The 14,253-nt window shown below is 41.2% G+C and overlaps 1 protein-coding gene across 1 annotated transcript in view; it reads right to left on the bottom strand.

The window, feature by feature from the left end:
* Nucleotides 1–6,755: 6,755 nt before the first annotated feature.
* CLOCK (clock circadian regulator) overlaps nt 6,756–14,253 on the bottom strand; it is a 65,377-nt gene continuing 57,879 nt past the window's right edge. Inside the window, exon 23 of the mRNA XM_083367901.1 lies at nt 6,756–12,418. Coding sequence (XP_083224027.1) covers nt 12,230–12,418 — 189 coding nt within the window. The 3' untranslated portion in view covers nt 6,756–12,229. The remainder of the gene's footprint in view (nt 12,419–14,253) is intronic.

Genomic DNA, 14,253 nt, shown 5'->3' on the forward strand with positions numbered 1-14,253 from the left:
TCATTGTTTTCTTTTTTAGCAAATAAGATAATATGGGAGAGCATGGGTAACAACTAGGCATCTCCTATTACAGAATTGCAATTAAAATGAGTTCCGGTTTCATTCAGAGGGAAATAATGTGTATTGTTCAATATTTTATGTTTTTAGTGGTTGCACCCATTTCTTTTTACTCCGGTACCTTTGATGGACAAATATTTCATTGATTGCTGTTGTTTTTAATTTTAAGTCATGCTGCTTGTCAGTTATTGAAAACAATAATTTGACATTGATTCAGTTGCCATGCGTTGTTCTAAGCTGTGCCATGATTTCGCTTTAGAACCCTGTGTGGACTCAGCCATTTGGTACATAAGCTCTGGTCTTTAACTTGGTGTTATGCAAACCCAGTTAGATGTAATATTTAACAAATTGTTGGCTTAATGTAAACAGAGGATCTAGCCATAGTATCTCAGACACCAAGTTATGCTGCTAAATACGTTTTACATAAAGTATGGCATTGCAGCAATATGAGGCAACCTCTTCCCAAATTAAAGCTTTATTCCTAGTCAAACTAATACTGCAATATGAAGGCTGAGATAAGTTTGATCAAGTGGGAGAGTTCCAGACTCTCTCCTTTTTGTCCCTATGTTGTGTTTTTTTTTAACCATGATCTAGAAATTCAGAAGCCATCCAAAGGAACCTGCGGTCCAAACCATTTCCCATGTTTATATTATGTGCCTGGTCTAGGAGAGAATTTAGATCAAGCTATTTGCTGGTCTAAAGCAATATCTTCCCATTTCTTGGAATGGACTTAGTTTCTTGAAAATAGTGAGTTCAGTTAACGCTGTTCTTATTTTTGGTCTATCGGCAGGAATTTGGATTTGCCAATTGCTGTCACTGAGCTATATACTTGTCCATTTTGTAGCCAAAAGGGAAAAAAAAGAAAGAAAAAGAATCCAGTTTGTAAAAGACGGGTATCAAGCTAGAAAGATTGCTTTAAAATAAACTCTTGTAAAGATGTTCTTTGTTACTGCTTTTTTTTTAAATCTTTCCCAAGTATGAGATTCTTGCAGTTAAGCTTAACGTGTACAGGTATAATTTGTGGATGATTTTTTAAAGAGGGGCTGACCTTCCTGGAGTAATAATCTGGTTTTTCACTGTTTTCCAGTATAAGTGCTATTCCTGAAAGGGGGGGGGGAAACCCCACTGTTTTTCAGGAGTTTAATCTTTTATTATTGTCATTTTCCTGAGACTTTAAAAGCATTCTTCTGTCTGATGGCCTTCCCTACCGTGTCAAACATGCCTCGTGCAGTAGTATTTGCTTCTGCGTCTGTATGTCACTATTTGTAGATCATCCCTTCCACGGGCTCTTCAATCTTTCCCCCCTTAAAGCTGACAGCATCTAGTGGAGTTGCAAAGTGTGTAAAACCTGAGGCCCACTCCACTGATATTATAGTCAGATGACCTGCACGCTCCCGCTGACTTGGGACAGTGAAGCCTACAGTCATGGGAGGAAAAGTACCAGCTGAGGCTCCTTTAATGACTACCTGGTGCTTTTTTTTTTTTGCTGGTGATAACAGCTTGGTGCCATAGAGTCAACAGACTGCTCAGCACCCGGTACACGTGGGCAGATTGCGTGCTTTTCTTGTCCCCTTCACAGGGGACATGTTTTCACGCTCCGCCTTTTGGTCTCAGCCCTTATTCTTGTCATTCCCTTCTAGAACCGCGACTGCTGATCTTCCTTCCCGTACAATATAATCATTGCGCACCTAGCTCTGTTGCAGAAAAAGCTACTTTCTGACTCCTTTCTCTGGACAGCTCAGCAAACGGACCAATGTTAAAAAAAATCGAAAGTATACAGTACGGTTATCAATCAGGCTATGCAAGATTTTTTTTAATTTTTTTTAAAATGGAGCTATATCGTTGCAGCGCCATGCACATATTCTTACACCGTTGAAAGAGAATAATTTAAGCGAATACGAGGGCAATTCGGAAATAAACCTCCGTTTGGTTATCAATGACAGACACTCGCAGATACAGAACTTTTATTATACACGTTAGAAAACTGCAACATTACATTAGGTGGTACCTTGCTCAATAGTAGCAACTGTGAGAAGGATCTCGGAGTCCTAACGGACAATCACTTTAAATATGAGCCAGCAGTGCGCTGCAGCTGCCAAAAAAGCAAACACAGTGCTAGGCTGCATTAACAGGGATAGAATCAAGATCACATGAAGTACTAATACCACTTTACAATGCCTTGGTAAGGCCACACTTGGAATACTGCATCCAGTTTTGGTCACGATGTAAAAAAGATGTTGAGACACAGAGAAGAGCAACAAAGATGATTAGGGGAGTGGAGGCTAAAACATACAAGGAACGGTTGCTGGAATTGGGTATGTCTAGTTTAATGAACAGAAGGACGAGGGGGGACATGATAGTAGTGTTCCAATATCTCAGGGGCTGCCACAAAGAAGAGGGAATCAAACTATTCTCCAAAGCACCTGAAGGCAGGACATTGATTGTTGGCAACCGGTATTTGTTAGATGTGTGACTATAATGAGAATTTACAGAAAATACAGTAGGTTTCCTTGAAGATAGATTCATCTCTCCTAAAAAACATGGCACATAGATTTATTTTCAAAGTATGAGATTCATTCTACCATTGGGTCCATGACCTCACATTATTTTAACAGTGGCGTGTCCAATGAAAATGGCAGTAAAGAAAAGCTTTTTAATTTAGAGATCAGTATGTTGTTTTCATGAATTAGAAAATCTCTTTTAGACTTCTTTCACATGAAAACCTCTAAATGCACAGCTGTAATGTTATGAACTTTCTTTAGCATACTGTATTTCACAAAGAAGGATGTGGGGATGGCCAGTGGGATATGTATAGAATTAAAGGACAAACTGTCAGAATCCATTTATATCACATTCATAAATGTATGTTTAAAACATTCCCCCCCCCCCGGATTCTGCCATCTCCTGAGGAAGGAGGAGCGGATGTGGATTCAGCCTGCCTTAGATTATTTCAAAGACCAAGGGAAATCTTTTGAACTGGGGGAACAAAGGGGAAGGTTAGGGAAGAAGGCATCTGGCCTGTGTCTCCATTTGAATCTGTAAAGGAAGAAGGTAATAACCGTAAAGATCCGAAGTTCCCTTTTTCCCATGAAAGGGATGACACAAAGTAAATGATGGGGGGCTGACCAAATGGGGTTGAGGGAAGGGGGGTTGAACCGGGAACCCTTTATAAAGTTTCAATCTGTAAAGCAATGCCAGGTCCTGTCTTGTATTTCCACAACCAAACATGTCCTAGTAAAAATTCCTTTTGGACTAGAACTGACTCCAAGAGTTTTTGTTTTCCTAAGACGTGGTTTAGGGTGGGTCCTGACACAAATATTTGGCACAGACAACCCGCCCCCCCAAAGTTACTTGTCAATGGGAAAGATTTGAATAAATTTAAATTTCTGTGACCTGTACTATTAGAACAATATGGTAGTTTTTGAGGTGAGTGGGGGAAAAAAACCATGATATGACAAAGATAAGAGTGATTCAACATAGAATCGTAGGGTTGAAAGGGCCCAACCCCCTGCCCAAATCAGACCTTATTGCATCCCCGACAAATGGCTATCTAATCTCGAAGACCTCTGGTTGATGGACCACCCACAATTCTGGTGAGCAATCCTGTCCCATTGATTAATTGTTCTCACTGTCCATAAATTTCTTAGTTCCAGATTGGATCTCTCTTTAATAAGCTTCCACCCGTTGCTTCCTGTCCTGCCCTCGGGGGCTCTGGAGATTTAGTTGATTCCCCTTATGACTGCTCCTCAAGTACTGGAGGACAGCTATCCTATCCACCCTCAGCCTTCTCTTTGACAGGGTGGATATACCTAGTTCCTTTAAGCATTCCTCATATGAGTTAGTCTCTAGCCCTCTTACCATCTCTGTTGGTCTTCTCTGCACTCTTTATAGGGTCATAACACCTTTTTCGTTTTGTGGTGACTAGAATTGGACCCTGTACTCCAAGGGTGCATCACTAGTACAGTACAGAGTGGTACTGTCACTTCCCATAATCTTGATGCTAACCTTGATGCTCGTGACCTCCCGTTTAGACTACTGCAACACTCTCTACATGGGGCTGCCCTTGAGGACCACTCGGAGGCTTCAGCTGGTGCAGAATGCGGCCGCGCGAGTTGTGATGGGGGTTCCCCGATACTCCCATGTAACACCTCTACTCTGCGACCTGCATTGGCTTCCGGTTGCCCTCCGGGTGAGATTCAAGGTGCTGGTGATGACCTTTAAAGCCCTAAATGGCTTGGGTCCGGGATATCTGAGGGAACACCTGCTGCCGGCATCAAGCTCCCTTCGTCCTGTGTGCTCCCACAGGGAGGGCCTTCTCAGGGTGCCGCCGGCAAAAGATTGCCGGCGGGTAACACCCAGCGGGAGGGCCTTCTCTGTGGGTGCGCCTGCCCTCTGGAACCAGCTGCCCGTGGAGCTTAGGACTGCCCCCGACCTTCGTTCATTTTGCCGGGACCTGAAAACCTGGCTCTTTGAGCTTTCCGGCCCAGGCTGAGAGTTTTAACTGGGGTTTTTATTTCTTCAGGGATTTAATTTAATCTTTTAAAATGTTTTTAATTTTTGTATTGTTGTTTTAAGTACCCTGTAAACCGCCCTGAGTCCTATGGCGGTATATAAATTCAATAAAATTCAAATTCAATTCCATTCGTCCAGCCCAGGACTGCAATGGCTCAAACTTAAGTTACCGTAGCAGTGATCCAGTTGGACACCTAGATCCCTCTCTACTGTTGAACCAGGTTCCACCTATTCTGTAACTCTGCATTTGATTTTTCCTAATCCTAACAATGCTTGAGACCTGTTCAAGTATTATTAAAGTAAATTCCTGAAGTATTACAATTTTAGGAAGAGGCAACTGGGTCTTACATTCAATTATAGTTTAAAATAAAAGCAAAATCATATGTGTGAAATTTTATGGGACGTGATTTTTATTCAAGGCAGGAAAGAAATCACACCGACTGCAATCCTACAGCCGCTGAGGCGGCACAGACTCGATAGACCGGTATTTGTTTCCCCCATCAAAGTCAATAGGGAGACCTGTAGTAGAGAATCTTGAAGGATTCCAAATCTAGGTCAGTTCTGATCCTGGGACCTTCCAAGAGAGCTATGTGGCAATCCTCCTCAGCCTTTCTAGTTTGCCCTGTCATCCTTGAAAATAAAAACTAAGTGGCAGTTAGCCTAATTATGTTTCTTCCTATCCACTCACTGTGGATTTAAATGTTTGTCAGAAACACGAGCATTGAAAAAGAATAGTGTCTGTCTACAAATGTAGGGACGCGGTGGCTCAGTGGGTTAGGACGCTGAGCTTGTCGATCAGAAGGTCGGCAGTTTGGCGGGTCGAATCCCCAGTGCCGCGTAACAGAGCGAGCGCCTGTTACTCGTCCCAGCTTCTGCCAACCTAGCAGTTCGAAAGCACGTAAAAAATGCAAGTAGAAAAATAGGGACCATTACAGTGGGAAGGTAACAGCGTTCCATGCGCCTTTGGCATCTAGTCATGCCAGCCACATGACCACAGAGACATCCTCGGACAAGCGCTGGCTCTTCGGCTTTGAAACGGAGATGAGCACCGGCCCCTAGAGTTGGAAACGACTAGCACGCATGTGCGGGGGAATCTTTACCTTTTACCTTTTTTTACAAATGTAAGGGACTCCTGTTCAGTGTTTGTGAGAGACAAGATATCTAAGGCTGGAGACGGCTCTCTTTTCCGAGATCAGTGTTTCTCAACCTGGGCAACTTAAAGACAGATGGACTTAAAAGTTGGCTGGAGGATTTGGGGAGTTGGAAGTCCACACATCTTAAAAGTTGCCCAGGTTGAAAAACTCTCCTAGATCAGGGGTAAGCAACCTTGGCTCTTTTATGACTTGTGGACTTCGAGACCCACAATTCCTGAACCAGCCATGCTGACTTCAGGAATTTTGGCAGTTGAAGTCCACAAGTCATAAAAGAGCCAAGGTTGCCTACACCCTGTACCTAGATCATTAGCAGGATGACTGTAACGCAAGAAGAGCCACAATTAGCACCAGCCCAATCCTGGGTGCCGCTTGTATTGGCAATTTCTTCATTTCTCTCCACCCCACTGGATTCTTTCTCACTGATGTTATTGTTGTTGAAGAAAAAGTTAACCGTGTGGATACCAAGTCAGCAAGAAGTACTCAAGCCGGAAACGTTATCAAAACCTTAAGGCTACAAGCAGAAATTTCAAATGTTATGTTTATTCAGTTAAAAACTGACACTTAGCAATGATCACATGAACACTTAAGGATTCATATCTACAGTTCCTGATGTCAGATCATGAAAAAAATCACACAGGTTTCCTACATATACAAATCTAATGCCAAATTTTAAAAATGCAAAAACCAAGACAATGTGAAATCAACACTGAAAAGTATCCAATTAGACAATTTAAAAAATAAATACTTTTTTAAGAATAAAAAACACTTTCCAAGCAGCTGTATCTTTAAGAACATCCCCCCCCACCCCCACCCCAAAGTCTTCCATTGATTTTGATTGTCTACTAGTGCAGCACCTCAGTTAAGAGCTGGGATCTTGTATATCAGGCAACACAGTATTTTGTTCATACACAGTGTTTCATTTTGCTTTTGTTTTGTGTGTTACTGGCAGGTGCAACATCTTTTAAGCAATACGACCTATCATGCTGCTGGCAATACCCATGCAGGTGAGAAAGCATGAAGCGTAGCAACACAGACTGTAAAGTATTTGTTTATTATTAAAGACAAGAGGAATGTAGTGTTAAAAATATCAATAAACTCGGTTTCATAAACCAACCCAATTACGTTTTTTAAAAATGTCTCTCAAAGCTCGTCTCACTCACTGACTGTTCAACTTCATTCAACTTCAAACAATTGTGTACATTTGAAAACATCTCCAATTTTTTTTTAACCTGGGGGAATAGGGGAGAGAAAAAACAACAACAGGTCCTCTTCCAAATCATATCGGCTCCCTCTGGGCCTCCTTGCTTATCACATACACATCTCAGCTATACATTTCCGACAATCGATTTATGAGTTTGACATGCATGCTGACATCACATGACACAGTAACATTTTTTAAAAAAAAAATCACACATACCTACATACATACATACACACACAACAAAAATGGGTGTTCACTAAAAAAATACAAACTATACTTGTGACTGAAGCAGTCTGCTAAAGGCCACATCTGTAAACCCTCTACACATTTAATCCTAAGGACCACTTAGAATTATATGAAAGCCTCCTGTTGATAATTCTCCGGCAATTGTGCAACATTTATTTTTATTTATTTTTTTAAAAAAAATCAGTTCGGAAAAAGCTTAGGTATTTTATCTATATCCATATAAAGCCAACCAATACGACATGTCGCATATTTAGACTTAAGCCTAAATGTTAAGAAACATTTTCCAGCAATGCCTCTTTTTTGACAATAGTCTACATTCTGACCCCACCCCTTTCTTCTCTGAACAGTCCCATTGCCTAAATAAATTGTATTTCAAATGTGATTCCAACCCCCCACTCGCAATAAAGTGCTTATATTTACGCACATTTTAGCCTACCTAATTCAATATCATACTCAAGTATTACAGGAGAGTGATCACCGCTTGCAGAAACAAGTGTGGCATATATATATATATATATATATATATATATATATATATATATATATATATATATATATATATATATATATATATATATATATATATATATATATATATATTCTCATGGGTGCAGGTATGTAGGTCTTGATGTATTCGGGTCTTTTCCCGTGTAGGATTGAAGGTGTCTTGGCGATGTTTTGGTGAGGTCACACTCGTCATCTTCAGGCTGGTGTCTTCGCACAAGCACGAAGCCGAAGACACCAGCCTGAAGATGACGAGTGTGACCTCGCCGAAACGTCGCCAAGACACCTTCAATCCTACACGGGAAAAGACCCGAATACACCAAGGCCTACATATATATTTAGGTGCTGGTCTCTTGGCAAGTCTCTTTCCACTTAAAAATATTGTATTATTTCATATCCCACCCTACGTTTGGCTACCCCATCTCTTCATAATCCCAGTGACTCGAGCCACAGTGGTTAACAGGATTACGTTTTCAAAAAGACCCTTAAGCAACTAACACAGTTTTAACTGAGAGCTTTGGACTTGCGTGGACGTTCAGTCATTTTCTTATTCTTCCTGCCTGCTGGCAGCAGGCAGGAAGCCTGACAGACTGGAATAATTCATTGCACCAGCAAGTAAACCTCTACATAAAAATAATGGAAGGCATATGGAGAGCTCCGACTATATTCTCTTAATGTGTGTAGAAATATAGCATATATGTATATATATATATATTAAATATAATATCAAAAATATTTATACGATTCCCTCTAGAATTCCCAGAAGCTCACCTTGGAGTCTTCCTTCCCCTCCCCCCCCCCACAAAAATAATCAAACCTAAACTACTCTTCTCCTTTTCAGCAGCGTTTTTGTCAGGCTTCCTGCCGCTGGTTCAACTCTTGCTTCCGCACAGTGGTCGGCATCTTGCCACTCCCAGGATCTCATCTGAAACCTCCCAGCACTGCTAAGGTTCAATGGCAAGCGTGTCTGGATTTTGCCAAAAACAAGTTTTCCTTTCTTCCCCCCCCCCCAAAGAAGTAAAGAATGGGAATGGAAGCAAAACATTCCCGTTCGCACCCTTCACGCTCCCCGACCAACCCTGACAAGTGGGCCAAAATTGACACGGCCAGAAACTGGCCGCAAAATGAATTGTCTTTTGGCACGGTCTCAAGAGTTTGAGCGTGGGAATCGGGGTGGGCCTGCCTCCCGGGGGGGGGGTTGTGTCTCCTGTTCCCACTTCCCGCTCAAACGCTCCCTCTCCCAAAGGCCCAACGCGTTTCTCCAAGTCGACGGAAGGCCTCCTGCAGCTCTCCAGAGGCCAGGAAGCTGTACTGTGATCCCTGACTCTATCCAGGTTGCCCACCCCTGCTTTAGGTTAAGTGCAATACCCACAACATGAACTCCTGCCTCTCCGTGCCCCACCCCCCTGCCTTGCCCCCCCCCCCCGCAGAGACATTTGGCCATACTAAATTACAGAAAGGCGGAATACTCAACGCTTACAAATGATTTCTTGAGATTCAAAAGTAGCCTCGAGAAACATCGGAACTATCACCAAGAGCAAAAGCTGAATCTTTTCGCTAGTTAGGGCACGCTGACGCTCCACAGAAGCAAAAGACCTTCAGACAAAATCTGTCAGCTACAAAATAAAACATAAATGCCAACATACTTTCTAGAAAATATTTTTGTTTCGCTGAAAAGTATGTCTGGAGTGCTGTAGACCAAAAAAAAAAAAAACCCTTTAGTAATTTTTTTTTTACTTTCTCACTACCTTTTACATGGCCTCCCCAAATACATGTCACATCTACTGACGGTTGTGTTCTTTCTCAATAAAAATTGCAAAGAAAATCTGTATCGAATAAACAGCCCACGACTGTTGCTCTGCATTCTTAGACTAAAAACCTGATCTACAAGGAGGATTCCAAAGCCCTCCAAATGTTCTTATTTAATGCTATAATATTCTAAATAGCCTCGAGCCCAACTAGACAATCATTTACTACATGCAAAGATGTTTGTTCAACACAGCCAGGCCTGGCATTATAACAAACAGGTTACAGCAGAACAGAGTCATTCGCAATTAAATTCATAGAACTGTTTCCACGTTTCTTATGTAGGTAGGTAATAGTGCTACGTACATAGTTTCCTAAACAAACTACCTACTGTTTTCCAGTATTTGCCAAGAGAGAATAGGGTTAATCCAATTCTTTGGTTCTCTGATTCTTTAAAAATAAATCTTAAAAATTTGATTATGGTACGAGCTATTAAACTGTTGATTAATGCATGTTGGGGGGGTTGGGTTTGGAACCATGGAAGGCTAAAGCAATGAAAAGAACTTGAAGGAGCCATTCACGTATCATATTCAACCATCTGCCTGGCTTAGTAACAAACGTGTTCAAGCATATCCACTGGTGCAGTCACCCAGCCTAGCGTGTTGCCCAGAAAAGCCGAGAAATAAAGCCGCAAATGGCGTTTAAACAAATTATGGCTTCATTCTCCGATTTCCTCAAGACAGGTGAAAGCAGAACCTCACATTTAAATGTTATGTTCAGTTTATCTACCACTTAGAAAGTAGCCAGATTACATGGGCACATTTACAACTAAGATAAGCTGATAGTTTGCGTGATACCTGAACAGCATCCAAATTAACCTTAGGGTAACATTTGGCGTTTTCTACCAAGATGTTGCTTTGTCCAACCAGCACTTACATTCTTTGCGCCTCTCCCTATAACTTTGGTTACATTAATAAAGCTCCTCTTTGTTACCCAATCTTTCTTGACTCAGGCATTGCAATTTTTTTTTCTTTTAGACAACCAATTTATAAGTCTTTTCAAACTTATTTTTGCTCTGCAGACGTGGATTTTAAAACTAGTACCATAAAATATACTAAAACATTTTTTTTAAAATCTGTACAGAATTTCAGTTGGATCTTTTTATTATCTTTATGAAGTGAATTTGTCATCTGAAGCCCTAATGCAATTTTATCTCTTTATATCTTATTTATGTATTCTGTCTCATTTCAGGTAGCTCAATTTAAACTGCTTCACAGGTCAGTTGTATTGTTACTCACATACATGTTTTGGCATAAATGTAGAAAACATCAGATGCAACAACATTTCAAATTGTGAAATGAGAGTAATTACACTGCAGCTACCCTTACTGAAGGGTTGAGAAAGGAGCACGCAGCATTTTAAAAACATTGCAATTCTCAATTTGTACAGTTTTCAAAATACCTATATGTACAATAGAGACTTAGCTAGGAAGCCTGTTTTGTCAGTGAACTAAAATTTATGGTCATAAATTCAAGATAATCTAATTCAGTATGATTAGCACTATTACCTGAATCAAAATCAAGGCACTGTGGAGGTTTTGTTATTTGTTCTGCTTCAAATGACCCTGAATCATCTCTGATTAAATGAAGGTTAACATTTTACAGGAGAATAAAAAGATTCCAACAAATTCCGAAAACACATTTCCCACTGCAGAGGAGTTAAAAAGTGCCTACAATTATTAAAATTTAAATATATTTTGTGCAAATTATTCCTATATTCGAGTCATTTGTGAAAATTATGTTCATATTTTAAACCATATGTTTTACATAAATATCTGCAACTATGTATTATATCAAAAGACAGCTTTGGGGAATCAAAATTCCAAACCATCAAAAACAGAGCAGTGCAAATTCCTATTTTTTTTTCAAAGAAAAAAATATTCATGAAATGATACATGACAAATGGAATTTATGAAATTGAATGCCTTGAACCCCTGCAGTTCAAAGAGTTTCATCAATAATTTAACTTGCAAAAATTCCACAAACCAGAACACACTATCACCTCATGGAACAAACTGGACATTACACATAAACTAGAAACAGGAGATTGTGCCCACATTACAGATGAGAAGAAATGATCGTGCAGGTTAAGATTCCACAATGGAGAAGACAGACAGGTATAAACAGATGAAAACAGTAGTTTGAACATTGGTGAAATTTTGGGGAAAAACATTCAAACCAAGTTCCATGCATCATATAAAATATCCTGCTTTCTTGCTTTTTACCAGACATATACACAGTATTTTACAGTATCTGTACAATGAAGATAGATTCCATTCAGTATTTTGAAAATATTTACTGTCCTGTAATACGAAAAAAAAATTAACTTTGCTTTGGAGCATAATTGCAGGCATACTTAAAATAGCTGTGGCAACAGCATGTCCATCGTAACACTTAATCTGAGCAAACGTAATTGTAAGTATCTGGCTTAGTCCGCTGAACATTTTGACTTTGATCTTGGACAAATTAATTCATGGCCTCTGAAGAAAAGCCAAACATAGAAACCAGAGCAATTAAATTCCTGGCAAAAGTCAGCGTGTCCCTGTCCCATCATCTTTCCCAGCTTTACACCTACTGAAACTCCAACCGCACTTGGTACAATTGTCTTCGGCAGATACATTCCAACAGTTAAAAGAATTTCAATACTGTGCATTGCAAGAATCTGTCGACTCCCATCTCACCGTCTCCAGTGCAATTACAAGCTGAGCAGTTCTCCTACCAGTCTTGCTCCCGGTAACCAAAGCCCCACACTATTGTGGCGGCACTTTCGAAGCCTCCGTCATGCTGTCAGCTCTGTGTCGTGGCATCTGGGGTGGCTGTGGCTGTGGCTGAGCTTGATGCTGCTGGTGATGTGACTGGGCAAAAGTGCTTTGTTGTAGTGGGAAAGCAGCAGAGAGAATAAGTTGCGTCGACTGATTTCCATGAAGTAATCTGGAGGTCTACAAGTATACAAATGAGAGGGGGTTAAGCGTCTCTGCCGTCATAACCTAAGCATGTTACCTAACAACATCACGTTACGATCCCACATGATAACTTCAACATTATTTATTATAAAGAGAGAAAAAAAGGGATTCGTGCGGATGCATCCCTTTTTCCTATGTGTTCAATTAAGTGTATATCCTAGAATATCTATATATAATGGGGACTAGTTTGGTCTAGGGCAGAGGTAGGCAACCTTGGCTCTTTTATGACTTGTGGACTTCCAACTCCCAGAATTCCTCAGCCAGCATGGCTCAGCTGGGAAACCTCTCCCTTTCCCCTCAGCGTGGCTGGCTCAGGAATTCTGGGAGTTGAAGTCCACCAGTCATAAAAGAGCCAAGGTTGCCTACCCTGGCCTAGGCCACTTTATGACTCATGGACTTCAGCTCCCAGAATTCCTGAGCCAGCATGGCTCAGCTGGGAAACCTCTCCCTTTCCCCTCAGTGTGGCTGGCTCAGGAATTCTGGGAGTTGAAGTCCACGAGTCATAAAAGAGCCAAGGTTGCCTACCCTGGCCTAGGCCACTTTATGACTCATGGACTTCAACTCCCAGAATTCCTGAGCCAGCATGGCTCAGCTTGGAAACCTCTCCCTTTCCCCTCAGTGTGGCTGGCTCAGGAATTCTGGGAGTTGAAGTCCACGAGTCATAAAAGAGCCAAGGTTGCCTACCCCTGGTCTAGTGGTTAAGGCACCAAGTTTCTAGTCCTGCTTTAAGCGTGAAAACCAGCTGGATGACTTTGGGCTAGTCCCATTTTCTCAGTCCAACCCACCTCACAGGGTTATTGTGGGGGAAATAGGAGGGAATATTGCCTGTGTTCAACACATACACACACTTGTATCAAACACTCAGCAAAAAAAAAGATACAATTCTGAGCACTAACTAGATGAGTTACATGCCATGTCACAAGCCCTTTTCAAAACACTTTTTAACTTTAAAATCAAGGTTGCAGATTTTCCTGAAACTTTATATTTTTTTTGCTTTCTTCCTACTGCTATTAACAAGAAGGTGCACACGCCAATTCTGGATTTTTCTTACCTCTTTATGTGATAATTGGACCATAAATAAACAAACATGAACTCATGCCTCTTACTAGCAAAGGGCAGCGTATGTAGCATATAGTGATTTCATATTGGCAAAAACAAAAAAGATTTTTAAAAGATTTTTTTTAAAAAAAGCAACAGTTCTAGCTGTAGTTCAGAAGAATGCCTGAGAGGCGCTCACTGCGGGCTTTTAGTGGACAAATGCAATATATAAACCTCACCTGAACAGCTGAACTTAAACCATTTAAAAATTCACCCTTTCAAGAACAGAACCAGCTCTTTTTGGCAATTCACCAACATATGCCCCGCATTCTTGCCCTTCGGAGGATATACGTACTGTACACCCAGATGCATACACAAGCAAGCACCAAAGTTGTAAAGCATTATTTGTCTGCAAGAGATGGTTCTACAAAGCTCTTTGAAGATATCTCTATTTGGTGTTTTTCAATCTTGGCCTCTACTAGCATCTATGGACTTCCAACCGATGGCTGGGGAATTCTGGGAATTGAAGTCCACACATCGCATCTTACTAAGGCTCTACTACAGACATGTCAAACACAAGGCCCGGGGACCGGATCCGGCCCATGAAGTAGTTTCATGTGGCCCACGAAGCCATCCTGGAAACAGTGAGTGAATGGCCCCCACTGCCTTGGCCCTGGCCCAGAGACCCTCCTTCTGCCAGAGACCCTCAGATCTGTCCCACTCCTGCCCAGGCCCCCATAGGCGCCCTTGAGGCCAACGATGTAGAGCTGGCC

Source organism: Vipera ursinii (assembly GCF_947247035.1).
Source record: "Vipera ursinii genome assembly, chromosome: 7".
NCBI classification, from domain to species: domain Eukaryota; kingdom Metazoa; phylum Chordata; class Lepidosauria; order Squamata; family Viperidae; genus Vipera; species Vipera ursinii.